A 17,632-nucleotide genomic window follows, 5' to 3' on the forward strand; every position below is an offset into this window, starting at 1 on the left:
TATGTACAATGTATAAAAGTGTATAAACGTGTATATTTGACCTATCACACCAGCTGAGTCACCAGCTCAACAGGGCTTCACACACACACTTACACCTACGGGTGATTTACAGTGACCAATTAACCTCAGCACGCTTTTGGAGGTGGGAGGAAGCTGGAGTACCTGGAGGGAACCCACACACAGGGAGAGCATGGAAACACAGAAAGACAACCAACCTTGTTGCTGTGAGACGACAGTGCCAACCCCTGCAACATTCTCTCTTATTGGTGTTCTATGTGTATCAAACATGTGTAAATAGACAGAAACACGTTTGTGTGTGTAAGCGTTTTGCTGTTTTTTTGGAAATAGTTCAGATGTATCTCCATCACGTTTGTGAGTGAATTTGTAGTACGGAGACGGAGAAGAACTTCATCCCCTGCACTTGTGAGTGAAAAGTTTGTTCCGGATTGTGAATAAAATACAGAATAGGTTCTCAGCGGCCTTGAATTCTGGTCTTATTTTTGTGTCATCCTGTTGACAGACGGGCACTCGGAGAGGGAGTTTTTCCTTCCTATAAACAGATCTGCCCTGTAATGTAGTGTAATGAGTTTTTCTTGGCCTTGCTACAAACCCTCCAATAAATTCTGTGAGAATCAGCCAGGTAGTTGTAACAACGCTAACAGACCGACAGGCAGACGCCGGCAGACACACACAAAAAAAACGCTCAATGTAACGTCTCGAACGAGCTGCTGTACATTTTCGACCATGTAAAGAATCACACACTGGTCTCTCCTTAAGCTTTAACAGATGTGCGCACATGTGCAATCTTCACAGACCTCCGCAAATCCTCAGCATGTCGTTGTAGTTTGTTACGACACTAAGTGCAGTTTTTTACACGTAAGCCTTAGTGCACGTGAGTAAGTCAACTGGCACCGAAGTGTCCACATCTGTAACTGTTCCGTATTCACTTCTGACTCAAACAAACCACTGTGTTCCTCACTCCAAACTTTGCTTCCTTGATTCTGACATTATTATCTTTGCAGCACGCCCATTCTGATGCTGATCTTCATTACCATGGCAACGACTATCTGTGTGACTAGCCTGGTGTTTCCAGTCAAGCGGTGCAGCGAGACTGGAAAGAATAACAGAAGACCATAATATGTTTGTGGGTTTGGAGGCCTCAGCCCGTTCAGAGAGCCTTGTGTGTGTCTGTGTGTGTGTGTGTGTGTGTGTGTGTGATGGAGAACACAGAAACAAACTCTCCATCCAACACCATCAACTAGCCATGCAGGCACTTCTCATACACAACACATTCATCTCCATATTTCCCGCTGACTGCTTGAGGGTGTCTGCACCAAACCCATGGACAGAGACACGAACTAACGCTGAACACGTCGACGTGTCTCTGGTTGTGTAACAATCATGTACTTCTCTGCTGCTTCTTTGTCGCTTTGTGTCTTAGTAGACGTAAAGTGACACCTGACGCTTCTTCCTGGCGTTAATGAGGGTGACACACTCACCAACAACAGCTCTGTGTAAACGTGACGCGCGTGTGTGTGTGGCGTGTGCGTGTGTCAACACGTAAATCCTAATGGACTCTTGATGAAGTGTCTCTTCCTCTCAGACTGATACAGGCAGACATTAGCACCAGTCATATGGTGATGTGATGTGTGATATAATGAATTCGGTCAAAAGGGGAGAGGCTGAATAGAGCTCAGGCTGCAGAGAGGCAGAGCGAGACTTAAAATACATTTTATATCACCAGAATACACATGATCAATAGTCCACTAAGCATAACACTCTGCCAGCAGTCATGAATTTAACTGCACATTTACGTCACCAAGGTCTCTACTGCAAATTAAAGATTTGTTTTTCGACAGCAGCTGGGAAGCAGAGACGTCAGACTGTTCTGCTGTGCCACAAATCACAAGGAACGTAAACACAAGAGGAATGCAGCAAGAAAAGAAACAAATAAAACAGGAAAAATACAGCCGGCGTCATTTGACTGCATACAACACTTCTTCATATCGGGATGTTTATCGTGTACAGGTGCACGGATTATAGATGCACTAAATGTTTGTCTCCTGCATGTGTGTGCGTGTGTGTCCCACAGCGTCTGTGACACACGGAGCTGCATTCATCAAAAGGCGAAAATGAACGATATATATACAGGAACATGATCAGTCATGGCAGTGTCACAGCCACAGAGCTGCAGCATGAAGAAAAAATGTCACAGAACAAAGCAGCTAATCGCGCAGTATGTAACATGAACAACTTTAGCGCAGCGTTCCCTGTGTAGTTCTCCGACTTCTAAACACTCAGACATTAAGTTGGTCTTCTAACCCCCCCTCCGTCGCTGTGTGACTTCATTGCCCTGCTACTTTTTTGCTGGAGGCTCTTCCTGAAGCATCCTTCCAACAGATCTTCTAGGTTGTCACTGGCAGACAGAACTGCTGTCCCTCGATCTGTTTCCGAATGTGAGAGGAAGCAGTCTCAGTCTCCTTCTGCTCAGCAGCTCGTCACACCAACCGGAGTGTCTTCCAGGACACGAATGACAGCGACTGACGGATAAGCTCACTGGGAAACACACGACTGAGACATAAACTCAAGCTGTACAGTCCCATCCCCTCCAACCAGAGGAAGCCTGAAAAGCTTCTGATATTTCAAGAGTCCATCAGCTCAGTTGGAAACCTACGATGTTTCATAAAAGGGGTTCATTGTCCTCCATTTTTTCCACTGCAGATGCCTCTTGGCTCATCTGTCCACTCTTTCTTTCCATTCTTTCATTAGTCATCAGAGCTTTGTGAGAAAAGAGGAGCATTTCCTGAGCCCGACCAGGCCCGATCCGACCCCACAGGCCGCTGGGGGCTTTGACCCACAGGTCACACAGCCCCACATGTAAGTGATTGGCCTGCTCACTGCTCTTGTATAACAGCGGCTGAGTGCCGCTCACGTATTGGCAGAGTCGACCTAAGTGAAAACACATGCGAAAATGCAGAAAGCAGAAGTTGAACGACCTCCCCGGGACTTTGGAGCAACGACGACTGGAGACACGACAGGCGGAAATAACTTCACGTGAAGCAGTGAATTATGGAAATGAAAACAAATACCTGTTGGGCTTTTTTTTTTTGACAAAGCAGCTGAGAGCAGACTCAAGTTGAGCGTGATCAGATGTGAAAAACCCTCAGGAATGTCAAATCACAATAAAAGTGATTTAAACTGTTCAGGAAACCCCACTCCCTCATTTAAATGTGATTTTTGTTCTTTTTTCTGTGGGTCACTGACAGATTCCTCAGTGGTCCCGTCCTCTGACCCTCTGCTGCTCCTCTGTGACCTCAAAACACAACATCTGGAACACTTTGAGGAAAAAACACATTCTTCCTTCAGGACAAACACATTCAGACAGACAGACAAACAACAGACCAGCACTGGAAGTCTGCGGAGACGGATGAAAACTCGCACGGCATCCGAGCGTGAGCTGTCACAGCCGCAAGAGAACAAGAGGCTGAAACCGTTTGATGAGCTTCACTCATGAGCTGTGTGAAGTGGTTTTAGCTCTTGATGGGAGTGTGAGTGTCTGACAAAGGGTGTGTTGTGATCTTGTCCCACGCTGTTAACATCGGGACTTTGTCGTTGCGGATGACTTTACCTTCTTTGCGGCCGTGGACGGTGACCTTCTGGTGGGCTTCTGCACCGGCTGCTTGGATGCTGAGCCGTTCTCCCGCTGTTTGCTGGGGGTCGAAGGCACCGAGGACGGGGTCTGGGCGGGTGAGGCTGGGGGAGAGGAGGAGGAGGAGGAAGGAGTCTTGACCCCGACCACGGCCATCTCCTCTGTGGGTGTGAGGCGCAGCTGGCGCAGACATTCATGTGTCTCCTGGTCCACAACCAGCAACCTGGTCTCATTGTCCACGGCCTTGATGCGCTGCACCACCTGAGGGGTGGGACAGGAGGGAAGATGTGGCAGAAACAGAACACAGTGAACAAATCCAACATCAGTGATGTCAAGTCAACTGCTTTTCCAAACTCACATGGACAGTCCAGAAATCCTCTCTATTTGAATCATCACCTATGTATTTTATTCCACATGACGTCACATTTCACCATAATGAACAGACATTAACAGACGCACAACACGTCCCAGGGACATTCACAGGTTTCATACAAAGATTCACCTGTTCTGTTTTCAAATCATCATTTTCTTGCTGTTTTCGGATCTACCTCCTCAATGATACTTGTCAAATATTCGATTATCGACTAATCGAAGTCGTCCTGGTCTAAAAGCCAAAGCCCAGAGCACATGTGCGCAGATGTGCTCCACATCTGTCAACACACACTTTTGTTATCAGTAGATATTTATGGACATCTACAGTACACACACACACACACGGGATCGATACTAGCCTGATGGTGCGTCTCTTTCTCCACGTTTGCGCCATTCACTGCCACCACTCTGTCCCCTGCGCGCAGCCCCGCAGCTTCCGCGGGGGATCCGGGCTCCACTTTGCGGATGAACTGTCCGCTCTTCCCCTTCTCACCGTGCAGGTGAAATCCATACCCGCTGTCGGCCTTTGTCATGAGACAAAGCCGCGGTTTGCGCTCGCTGGCCATGTATTCCTCCGTGTGGTGTGCAGGCTGCGCAGTCCTCAGCTCAAGTGGGCTAATGGAGATGTGACTTCAGGACGGCAGGAGCAAACTTCACTCCAAAACATACCTGCCCGGTGCGCACAGTGTCCTGCAGAGAAACACAACCCCAACGGCTCCAGATGCACTTTACAAGAATAAAAAGAGCCTGCAAAAATCAAAACAAAACATAAAGATGCGACAAGTTGGTAGAGAAGCGTCCTGCTGACTGGAGCCTCCACCTCTGATCATCTGCAGCCCTCACAGGCTCCTGAGCCTCCTCTTCCTCTACCTTCCTCCATCACAACTCAACAGGATCAGTTCCACCGCAGTTAGTGGAGGTTAGAGCTCAGTGCGCAACAGCACCATCTCCCCCCACCCCCCTCGGCTGCCCAGGTTACCTGACTGCTTCTTTGACAACATGACACAAACAGCGCCCCCGGGTGGCAGAGAACACTGCTTTTTGCCATTTATAAAAAAGGTGATGCAGTGAGGTTACGTAAAATAAAAACAAAAAGTAATAATAACGATACCAAAAAACATGTATAACAACAATAACAACAACAACAACAATAATACTCAGAAGGACATTTCATTTACTTTCATTTATTCATTTACTGTCCTGTCACACCTGTATGTCTGATATAATCCTACACTAAGTGATATATTGCCAACAGAGGTTCAGACATTAGTGTCAGTTACATAAGGTGACCACAGGAGGGCAGTGAACACTTTGTGTTCGTAAATACTTCATACCCGCCGTCATCGTTATTGTCATGTTGAACTTCACAGATATGTGTTGTATCAACACCTCCAAACAACTGCTTGTGCCGATGTTGCTGTTGTTAAAAATCAGATGCGTGATATCATCGGCCCGATGACTCTCATTTAGTGATGGAGCACCTAGTCCTGCACAAAGAGTTTCACCATAGGAGTGAAAACAAGACAACCAAAGTAGTTTCATCATTTTTGCTGAGATCATTTTGAAATAAGGTCTCAAATGTCTTTTTATTTTTAGTCACAGCAGAACACACTGCACTCATCATCCTCACCTACATTCACCCCCATCTTTCATTTCAGTGTCACGTCGCCGGCTTTCCTCCCATGGAGCTCACTGACTGACACCAACCCTGAAAATCTAAAGGAAAACAGATGGGAAGTTGAAACTGTCGCTGACCCTGCGATCGTTCTCTCTAGGTGATGGAGGGTTTGTCACTTGTCTGTCAGCACACACACACACACAAACACACACACACACACACACCTTGAAGTATTTAAAGCACTCTCTTGGTATTTCACCTGGTCGTCTGGTGTTTTAACTGAAGAAGACAAAGAAACCTCTGGGGGAAAAGTTCACATCTATTCTTTGTCACAGTTTCACCTAAATGCCTCCATGTGTCAACAAACACCACATTACAACATCTCTAAAAATTTCTGATCAATGAAGATGATTTGCAGTCTCAGTTACTTGTTTTAGCTGTAGAGAATTGTGTCTACAGCTCTCTCCTCCCTCGTATGCATTCATCTGCTTCTGAGCTCCTTTCACTGTGCATCATTTGCACACATAAATCTCTGCCACTTGAAAGAGTTGTTGTTAGTGATTAATCTTTATGCGCGTCAGTTACAGGCCCTGGAAATCCACATCAGTGACTAATCTTCCTGCCATGTGCACCTTTTGATTGATTTGATCATGTTTCGACAGCAGACAGTGTTGATTTAAAGATGTGGTCTGTCATGTTGCCTTCAGGGATGTGCTTGTTGTTCACCTGAAACCTGGATTTGGTTCAGCCATCCCTAAATGAATCTCAGGATTCCCGTGCAGAAATGTGTTTATTTCCTAGAGAAAAAAATCTTTCTGTCATTTCAGCTCTGATTTTTTTTAAATTGTTGGACACATTGTTTGCACAAAGTTTATTTATGAAAAACACACAACCTCCAAACCAGTCACTGCACCTTTACTGAAATACATGAGCAGGAACAAATAATTCTTTTATCTGTGTTATAGAAACAATTTTGTGCAGAGAGAACTCTCTCCCCCAGCAACTCCTCCTGAACCATTCCATGCACACAAACCGACCCCGGCAAAATGGATTCCACTGTCACTTTATGGACTGACTCTTGGTTTATATCATGAGACAAACACAAACCTCCTGTCCGTGACCTCCCAGTGTGTGTCTGTCAGAGCCATGTGTGGTTTGTTTGATGGTGTCTGATTTATGTCCTGTCCAACAGCACTGGGCCGCCGATGATAGCCGGTGTCTCACACTCATTGTCTTCCACTTAAAACCGATCAGATTGATTTCCAGGAAGTCGGACTGAATATAGGTGTGACTCGATTATGCCAGACGGTGATGGATCTGTGACGGTTATTAGTTCAGCACTGGGCCGCCTACAACACTCACATGGTTATTTCTGTTCAGGTAATTCTCCAGGAAAGAAAGGAAAGAAAGCAAATTAATTGTCCTCTGATGGTCACATGACACGATGTGGGTGTGCTCGAAATTCATGGATCTGTAACAGCTGCCTACATGTGCATCTCTGAGGCTAAAGAACAAACAAACAATGGAGATTGTTACAATTGTTACTCAGGCAAATTTCAAACATAATTAAGTTGTGTGTGTGTGTGTGGGGGGTCATTTATAATTTTAATAATTCATAGGTAAATGATTAATTCTAATAATTGGTGAAAGCTGCAGTTCTGCAGCTAATCGTATGTGCAATAAGAGCGGTAAAAAAAGTTTAGTTCCCTCATCGCTTTGCCTCAAGCAGACGTGTTTGTTTGTGTGTTGTTTATTTGTGGACTGACTTGGGGACAAAAATCTGCCTCTGGCGAGGGTTACAGGCCAAACACTCACGCACCGTCTCTTTAATCCCACTTTGATGTTAAGTGTGGGGGGCAGAGATCTTACACATTATAAATAATTGTTCTACGTGACAGTGAAATGTTTGGACACCAGGCTAACTTTAAATGTTGTCTGTCTTTGTTTCCCTAGGTTTTCCACGCCGACACCCTGTCGTTAGCTGTTTGAACAGGTCGTGGATCAATATGTCCTGGATGTTCAAGAGGATATTTGTAGAGCAGGATTTGTCTGTCTTTGAGATATGTACTATTAATATGTCAGCTGCATGTTTGAACATTTTCACGTTGTGAATGATTAATTCTGCGTTGGCAGTGATCTAACAGAGGCATAATTAGTGTAGACATTCTGTTCATATAGTATATATATATACTATATATAGTATATATACGTATATAGTGGCTTTGGTTGATGGCCAGAGAGATAAAAACATGGGACTATAAGCGCTATAAGGTGTTTTGTTTTTTTGTTCTGCCCCCACATTTGGTCCCACAAACAGGTTGTCAGTAAACAAAGTTGGAATACGGGCAGAGATGGACAGTGATGTATGACACACAGCGTAGGAGAGTCGATCTGTCCTGAGTTTGTTCAGTAGACGCAAAGAAGCTGCTTCTGATTGAGGGTGATGGAGATGGTTCATTGTACCGTTCTATGCGCTGGCTGTGCAAGTGTAAATATAATAAATGATATAATTGTCAATGCACCTTACAGCTTCAACCTCAGTGATCCAAACGAACTTACCAATAGAAATAATGTGACATTATTTGACAGAAGCCATGCACTCATGTGCAGGGTTATTGCATGTAATGTAGACACTGAAACATCGATTTATTTACTTTTATTTTATTGTTATTTTTTTTATAATGTCACATAGCCGTGGTTCAAATTTAAAGATCCCTAAGATGAGACAATTTCATTCCAGATTTATTTTGCAGTGACTTTCCCTTCTGTCACACAAACAAGATCAGATCAAGATCTGAAACGCAATATAACATCTGGTCTTCCAACATTCTTGTGGTTGGATGTGCATGCATTACAGGTTGTTTGCTGAATCACAGACCTTTTCCACAAATGGCATTTCCACGATAAAGACTCTTCCTTATATGAAAGGCTGTGTCTTGTCTGTGGTGTGTTTTTCATTAAATATCATAAAAAAGAAGCTTAATATTTGATGAGAGAGTGCCACTGTTCTCGTTCAGTATATAACAAGAAAAATGCCTCAGTGTCAGGACGGTATTACAGGGAGTCACTTGATTATGTTTTTATTATGTTTGGAGGAATGTGTAAAGATAAGGCCCATATGATGTATTATTTTAATATTCCCAGTGTTTTGAACTCAAACAAACCCTGCTGCTACAGGGTCAGCGAGCACCTTCCCACGTTGACACGTCACTGCGTCACCCAATGCAGTTTGAGAGGGGAGAGATTCACACATCAGGACGAAACTTAGCTGCACGATAGCAAAACACTTTTCACAGTCACTGAACACTGAACTGACAAGCTGGAGAGAAATCCAATGACCACGAAATATACTTCATTCTTCTTCACAGTAACAGACCCATGACCGTTGTTTATGGAAGTACACACAACAAAATACTGACACGACATCATGATTGAGCACAGGGATGAACAAATGAGGAGGAGGTGTCTTCAAATTAAAAACATTCTGCTTACGTTGCTGCCTGGATGCTCAGCAATACTGGGTCAATACTCCCAATGTGGTATCAGACGAGGGATGCTGAGAACAAACCACAATGCTGATGAATTTTCCTGCTCGTTTGCTTCTTAAAGAAAAGTGTCCGAGTGAGGGTGGATGGATCAGCAATGAAGACGGGAAACAGCATGTCCAGGAGTTGATGTCGGATCTGTGTGTGGCAGCAAAGAGTCAATGGGGTGGTCGGGGTCCATCTCATAGCACCGACTGGCCACTCTCCACCACTTTAGACAGTTACCGGCTCATTTGCGTTCTCAATGACCTCCATCTGTTGAAACAGAACCGGCGACACAATGATTTTATGATTTTACAATGATTTTACAGAAAATGTAGCAGGATCATTGATGGATTGAACAAAAGACCACTCTTGTATTACTTTATTTATTTATTACAGTTTATTTTTAAATGCCTACTATAAACTATTTTTGAGTTTAAATTGACACCCTCGGTTTGAGTTGAGGGAATTTGATTCAAAAGCTGAAATGTGATGAAAGTATTTATCTGTTATTATATCAATGTGGTCTAATAATAATGTGTAACACCTGGATGCTTTGTGTTTTTCCATTCTGCATCTGGTTTCTGGGACAGAAAACAGGATCCCGGGTTTCCTTGCGTGCCTCCTGGGCAGCGGCCTGCCTTCCCGCCCTCTGGTGCACAGCGCCCTCACCGTGTGGTTTGTGGAAACAAAGCACACTACGAAAGCTCTGCTTGAATTTGTCGAGAGGAATCCGTAGAGGAGGGGGTTGGCGCAGGAGTTGACGTAGGTGAGGATGACGGAGAAGAAATACACCGCGGTGGTGTCGGTGTCCTCCGGGATCGTATAAAGCAGGTTGACGATGTTGGTTGTGTAGAAGGGAAGCCAGCAGAGGACAAACACCAGCACAATGACCACCACCATGCGTTGTCACCTTCCGCTCTGATTTCCGCCGCTTGGTCAGGCCTGCTCGTACACTCGCTGTCCTCACCTGAAGTTCCGAACATTATACGAGTTTTGTTAGTCAGACACTGACAAATAAAAAGTCAGCGGTCAGTTCATTGTCTTGTTACCTTGATGATGATGAGCAGGTAGCAGAGGCAGATGACAACCAGAGGTCCAAAGAAGCCCAGAATAGTTGTGTAGAGGATGAAGACAACTGACCACAAGTTCTGCGGTTCGGGCCAGGTGAAGTTGCAGGTATTGAACTCCTCCTGTACGCCCGTGTAGACAGTGCCTGGCAACACAACCAGGAAGGACACAACCCAAACCATGGCACTTATAACCTTCGCCGCTGCGGCTTCCTCCATTTGGCGCTGCGGATCGGGTGAACCACAGCCAGGTAGCGGTCGATGCTCATCGCTGTCAGGCAAAAGGTCGAGGTGAACTGGCTCATGGTGTCTGTGGTCATGCACACCTTGCAGAAGAAATCCCCATATGGCCAGTAGGAAAGCAGACTATTAGTTCCGACGAATGGAATCCCTAAGATGTAGAGTTCATCCGCCAAAGCTAAATTGAGGATGTACATGTTTGTCACTGTCTTCATCTTGGAGTAGCGGACCACCACAAAGATCGCCAGAGTGTTGCCCAGAAGACCCACGATGAAGACAACGGTGTAGATGACCGCCATGGTGACGTTAAAGGGCACTGGCTCCGTCCTGTTTGGTACGTCACGGATACTGGTGTTCAGTGGTGGGAGAGACATACCGATAACCTCAGATGCTGACGTGAAGTTGTAGACGTCCATCTTGACAAAGGAGTTGTCCGTCTGCATCACAGTAGGTGCCTGCTCATGAGAGACAGGATGCAATTACTGCGATAATGACAATTACTATTGTAAAACACAAACATGCAGAGAATGTCAGGGATGTTTAGTTTACACCTGGTTTACACACTCTGAACGCATAGATAGATAGATAGATAGATAGATAGATAGATAGATAGATAGATAGATAGATAGATAGATAGATAGATGGATGGATGGATGGATGGATAGACAGACAGACAGACAGACAGACAGACAGACAGACAGACAGACAGACAGACAGACAGACAGACAGATAGATAGATAGATAGATAGATAGATAGATAGATAGATAGATAGATAGATAGATAGATAGATAGACAGACAGACAGACAGACAGACAGACAGACAGACAGACAGACAGACAGACAGACAGACAGATAGATGATAGATAGATAGATAGATAGATAGATAGATAGATAGATAGATAGATAGATAGATAGATAGATAGATAGATAGATAGATAGATAGATAGATAGATAGATAGATAGATAGATAGATAGATAGATGATAGATAGATAGATAGATAGATAGATGGATAAACACTATCAAGCAGAACACTACCAAATATGGTCATATCAGAAGCAAAAACACTAACACCATCAATATGGTGGTGATCAATCTCATGTCCTTATGGAAGCACAAGGATGGAAACCTAATTGTTGCCTACATGTTGACGTTGGACGATTGATTAAACAAGAACACCATGGTGAAGCAGATATGTGAAATAAAAGCACCAAATTCAGCACATATTGTTTAAAACATAATGCAAACCTGACCCCCCATTCCACTTCAAAATACCTCCATCTCTCTAACAAAGCTTGACTAAAGTGTAGTTGGAGCTTTTCAAGCAGTGTCTCACCAAAACACAATTCTGTAATTCATGCTGCTATCAAACTACCATTCCTTAAACTGTGATTTGCAGAGCTTGTTAAACAGCTGAGGAGTGAAGCTGGGCAGAATAGAAGCATTATATCATGTGCACTTTGCACTGAGATGTCTAAATATCAAACCGAATCCTACACTTGCATCTGATGTTTCATTGCAACAAACTGCATTATCATGTTCAGTCAATGTTTTAATACTCCTAGATGTACAGTGGGGAAAACATATTAAACATGTCAACATTTTCTCTGCAAAATATTTGTAATGGGGCTAGATGTGAAATTGTCAGTAACAACCTGTGAGATCCACACATACCAAGAAATTAAAAACATATGTGCCCAAAAATTACGTTTTGTGTGATAAAGTGAAATGACACAGGGAATAATTATTGGACACATGGAGAAAAGGAGGTGCAGAAAGCCATGGAAAGACAAGAAAGCAGCTGAAATCTGTCAATCACTTGACCTGAAGCTAACTGAAAATCGATGCAAAGAACAGAAGATCAGAGTTTTTATACGAGACCCCAGGAACTGTCCATATTTTTTCAAGATTATTATTATTATTCTATTGTGTGGAAGATTCACACTGCCAGCAACGTTTCTCCGGGAGGCGTCTTGAAGCTTCATTACCAACAAAGGCTTGTCTACTGAATATTGAGTAGATTTCAGGACGTGTGTTCAGTACTGTCATATAGGTTTTGATTTCTTTGTATGTGAGGATTTTTTTCCAGTCCCATCTAGAAATGTCGATTCCTTCAGCACCTATTTCCCCACTGTATATGCTTCTATACATCTTAGATTGTAGTTGCACTTTTGCGCCCATTACTATGAACTGACTTGTCACCAGCCACTGTACCTGTCTCATCATTGTTTGGATGTCAGATGTGCCAGCTCAGGTGTATGTTTGACTGATGTGGCCTCTATTTACTCACCTGGGTGCCTTGTGGGTGACCTATAATAACAATATCTTAGCTGTCACATGTAAGACTGTGGAGCCCGAGGCTGAGAAAATGTGTTGCGCAAATAAAGTGTCTGACGTGAGGATTCAGTGAACCGCGCTCCAAAACACCGGAGTGACGCGCAGCCCGCAGCCTGATGTTGAGAGAACAAACACTGGGACCCTTCAGGCTGCAAATGCTCCACATCCATCACTCAACTGGACTGTTACAGGAGCACACGACGTGGCATATATTATCATTATTATGATTTTCGTGTAAAATATGAACTTCATAAATGCTTTTACGCATTTTATGTTCACAACGCACGTGTGTAAATTACTAAAATGATTTCACAGTCACACCTTTTATTAGAAAATGGCCACATTAGTTACAGTTTAATCCATTAATACGCATCAGAGAAGAGAAGGAGACGCACCTACCTGTGCGTTCCTGCGCGCTGCATCCTCTCTGCGCCACTGGAGTGGATGCGCAAATGCGCTCTTTGTCTGCGGCCACAGCCAACTTTCTCAGTCCGCTTCCTCGTCGCTTGAAAGAGAAACCTCAGGCATTTTCATGTTGGCAGCGGCTTGTTTCCATCGTCAGCGCCACATATGTGTCGTCGCAGGTCGAAAAGGACTCTCTCAACGCAGGTTTGTCTCAAAGTCTGTGTGAGCATTTATGTGTGTGGGGGGGGGCCTTTTGGTGTGCAAACCCCACCCACTGGTGCTGCTACGCTGTTTGTGTTACAGCATTAGAGCTTCTTTCTCTGTTATTCTCTTGTGCAGCAGATGCTCCCAGTAAAGTAGATTTTTGACTTCATCCTGTGCATGTTTTCACAGAGAGAGAGAGAGAGAGAGAGAATGGAGCATATCAATCATCAATCATGAGCAAATAAAGACTTGGAACAAAAATCAACTTCATACTGGCCGTGCACCTGAGAAAGAGACAAATATATGAAGGGGAAACTGAAGGAAGGACACAATTGTACATGGAGGAAAAGATTTTGACGTACCTCTCTGGGGACAAGTAAACTAACATGCAAGTCCCCATAGAGCCAAGAAAACAAGTCTCTCTTCTGTGTGTGGGTGGAGGGAATGGTTCAGCTTTCTGGCAGGTTAGAAGGATCAGTGGAAAGTTGATGACATCCATTATGTTTCAAGACCTGTGTGACCGGTCCTAACCGGCCCCACTGGGCACGTGTAGGAGACTTATGGGTACAAAGTAAACACTTATCACAAGGTTATATACAGAGGGTTGCTCTGCAGGGACACTGATATCCTGTGGCGCTCTGGATCCAACAGCTCAGTTTGAAATCATTTGTGGGCAAGCTCTCACACATGTCACTGTTGCATACAAGTGCAATATCTACAATCCAGTGTGACCACATGATCACCATGGGCAACCAGGTACTCTTTGTGGTCATTGATGAAAGGGTCAGGGTGGTGATTTAGTGGTAACTCAATCATGAAAACTCATTCTATCGCTTCCCTGCGTGGTGACAGATCTGAGGTCTAAGTGAGACGGACGCCAATGGCCCCAGGTCAGGACGAGTCACTGGGCGCTCAGATGAATAACTGTGTTCTAGTGTTCTCTGCCGCTCAGCAATCACCACATGGTCTTGGTAAAATGGTTTTCCTCCCTCCAGAACAGTTCCAGGGATTTGAAGACCTGAAGAGACATTTGACAAAGTCTCAGTAAGTCGCTCCACCCCCTGAGCTGTACCACACAGAAGATAACCAGCTCTTTATTTTACAAGTACCAACGTTGGTCTACTTTTTAATTCTGAAGCTGGTTTTGAGATAAACACGCAAGTCGTAACCATTTCCGTTTTATTTCCGATGCATTCAGTCGTGAACTTGATCGAAAGAAGCTCCTGGTGCATCGTAAAAACCCCTCTTAATGTGATTAAGAAATGAAAACTCAAAATTGCTCAGGGCTGTTTATTTAAAGCTAATACAACTTCCTAATAAATGGCAGTAATTCCTGTTCTCTCCAACAAAGTCATGATACAGTCTGTAGCTAGCTAGCTAAGCTGTCTAACTCTGTACAATGCTGTTGTACAGTGTGATGGAGAACGTCAGCGGACTCATTCCTCGTGACAGCAGAGCTGGATGAGTCTGTCGAAGAGCGAGCGCCGACGTTCCTCTGCCAGTGTAGCGTAGTCAGAAGTCTCCTGAGGAAGCAGTGAACAGCGTTGACTGGAGGTTCTCTTTGCATCACAAACTAAACCAGTCTGACCACTCTGATTATAACTATTAACACATTTCATTGAAGCAGACAGGACTTTCCGTAGCCTGTGGTAATACTACATATAGTACACCACTATCACAGCTGTCCTCTTGTGTAATCCAAATCAAAGTAAATCTTCTTGTGCTTCCAGTCTGACCGATATGGACTATTGACTAATTGTACTCTGTGACAGACTGATGGGCAAAGAAAAGAGAGACTTCCATGCTTCGCTTGTTCCATTTGACCCAGGTTCACTTAGCTGCCACTCACAGAGATTGGTGTGCCAGGTAACAATAGCTGATGGATTACACATGAGATTTGGCAGGATTTTGAGATTCCAATTGGTTAAAAAAGAGAAAAGAATCATCTGACGTCACGCTGTCTGGCTGCTCGTCTCAGCGTACCACAGAGCTGAGGGATAAAAGAAGAAAAGAGAAAGACAATACCCTCTATCAAAGCCAACTTGATACGATGCTGCTGCCTGCTAATTAAAGCATTTTCTCTTTTCACCTTTCCCCACACTTCATTCCAGAGTCTGGAAATCGCTCAGTGTCTTTCTCATCTCTCTGTTTTCCCCTTCTTTCACCGGTGTTCCTCTCTGGTTCATCCCATCTTTCATCCAATCTTTCAGGGCTCTGTTTGTTTGTCAGTGTTAAAGATCGGGGTGGGAGCACCCTTGCGGCGCTGATGCCAGTGAGAGCATTACGAAAGCGGGGGGCACTGTGTTCCAGGAAAATATCCAGTTTTAGCTTAACTACCTGGAAAGCTGGTTTCGTGAAAACTCTGAGTTTGTTCATCCTGAAATAAATAAAGCCTTGCCTATCTCTCATGTCACGTCTGAACCAACTCAGGGTTCTCTGCTTGCTAGAATGGGCCTTCGGTGTGCAATCATTTAATGTGGAAGCTGGTCGTAGCGACAAGCCCAGTCATACCTTTTCTACACTATCCTCAGAGGACAAAGCCCATCTGTCCCTAGAGTTTAAAAAGAAACGTCAGACTACAAGTTCTTCTCTTCCATTTTCATGGTAAATTCTTCCTGTCTGTATCAGTCTGAATCTGTTAAGTCGATTCTTTCCAGGTCTCCAGGGCGACAGGACCCTTTGGGTCCTCCCTTAACACCCTTGTGGTCACAGTGTTTTTTTTGTTCTAAAGTTTTCTATTTTCTTTTTTATTTCACACATTAAGACAGCTCCGTCACACCAGGTGACAGTGTATCCCTGATGTATGATGTATGGTGTGAATGAGCACTTCACATCTTTACATTAAAATAGAACACATGGCAAATATTTTGTCACAGCTTAGTCACGGTCCCATGACCCTCTCTCTTCCCCTGCATCATTGTTAATTCTCTCCAGTATCTGTTCATATGACACTATTTCTGTCATAGTCTCAATCCATTTTTTATTCAGCTCTGGTGCAGATGTACTTTTCCATATCCTGAGGATATTTCAGGCTGATGTGACCATCCCGACCTTTATAACAGCAAAGTCATGTCTTTACACTCCGGTTATTTGTGTTTGGTCACCCAACAAGCATTATCTTGGCAAGACAGGCATCTCTATCTCCAGAGGCCTCCCCATGCACTCGATTACTTTCATTGTATCAGACTACATTCCCATAGCACATGTGCTCTGCGATGTGGTCATCGTCTTCACGTCTTCCTGATTTCCTGATTTCCTGTGCTGTAATTTTTGTCTTATCTATGAAATGTACATGAAATGTCTGTCTCTTGCGCTTCCTGTAGCTCCCTTGAAGTTTCTTAAGATCCTATTGATCAAATTTGGCCTTATGTTGTTCCATTTTTTGTTTTGTTGATTATTTTTCTACCGATTGTGGAAATGTGGAACTGATGTTGTTCTGTAGATAATCTGATGCAATTTAACAGGCAATTGATTTTCTTTTTTCTGATGTGTGGACGTGATATGGTGAGATTAACATTGGATGGGACAAAATTGTTCATGTACTATATGAGGTGCAGGGCACAACTTCAGACATTGTATTTTATGCAACAGATGCCCCCTGGTGGCGGTGATAGTGTCAGAGGAAAGGCATAGAGAGCCATGATAGTACCACCTTTTCATAAACAATACTTTGTAACGCACGGTTCTTCACAAAGGCGTTTAATCAGTGATAACATCGATTATTAACATTTGTCCCGACTGGGGACTCTGAAAAGTCTATACTGTGTGTAACCGTATGCCTCCTGTAACTCATTTACAGATTCGGGCTGATCAAGGGTGTAGCAGTCACTAAGTGTGTAAATATACTGTATGAGCAATCAGACATGGGAAGGGAGAACCATGTGTCGCATAGGTGCAGTTCCTCATAAATCAGAATATTGACCCAACCTCATGCACACATCTGATAAGCAAATAGAAGCAAAGAACAGGCTCCTTCCCCTATGTGGAAACGCTGTTTAACCCTGACACACGCTCGAGCATTTAAGATATTGTTGCAGGCAATTTAGGGAACAAGATATGATAAGGGGACAAAAAGGGAGTGGCACAGAGTTCCACACCACCTCTCTGTCCATCACGTACAATCAGAAGGCACTGACAGGATGACGGGCTGGGACTGAAGGAAATACGGGCTAACGTAATTACAGTGATAAAAGAATTCAGTCAACTAAGAG

The 17,632-nt window shown here is 44.0% G+C and overlaps 2 protein-coding genes across 2 annotated transcripts; both read right to left on the reverse strand.

Annotated features, from left to right (window-relative positions):
* Window positions 1–1,052: 1,052 nt before the first annotated feature.
* On the reverse strand, window positions 1,053–4,587 carry LOC144739030 (uncharacterized; the record flags this gene model as incomplete). The annotated part of the gene is made up of 5 exons (XM_078622030.1): window positions 4,381–4,587; window positions 3,629–3,910; window positions 3,403–3,457; window positions 2,815–2,949; window positions 1,053–1,111 (listed from the first exon to the last, which is right to left on the reverse strand). Coding segments are annotated over exons 1-5 (738 nt in total), but the record flags the coding sequence as incomplete, so codon positions are not given.
* Window positions 4,588–8,045: 3,458 nt separating this feature from the next.
* Window positions 8,046–10,775, reverse strand: LOC144739032 (somatostatin receptor type 5-like). The gene is given in 5 exon segments (XM_078622032.1): window positions 8,046–8,069; window positions 9,869–10,069; window positions 10,071–10,136; window positions 10,219–10,442; window positions 10,445–10,775. Coding segments are annotated over 5 exon segments (846 nt in total).
* Window positions 10,776–17,632: the final 6,857 nt, after the last annotated feature.

The sequence above is a fragment of the Lampetra planeri genome, unplaced genomic scaffold (assembly GCF_965212315.1).
Source record: "Lampetra planeri unplaced genomic scaffold, kcLamPlan1.2.h2 scaffold_1261, whole genome shotgun sequence".
In the NCBI taxonomy this organism is placed as follows: Eukaryota; Metazoa; Chordata; class Hyperoartia; order Petromyzontiformes; family Petromyzontidae; genus Lampetra; species Lampetra planeri.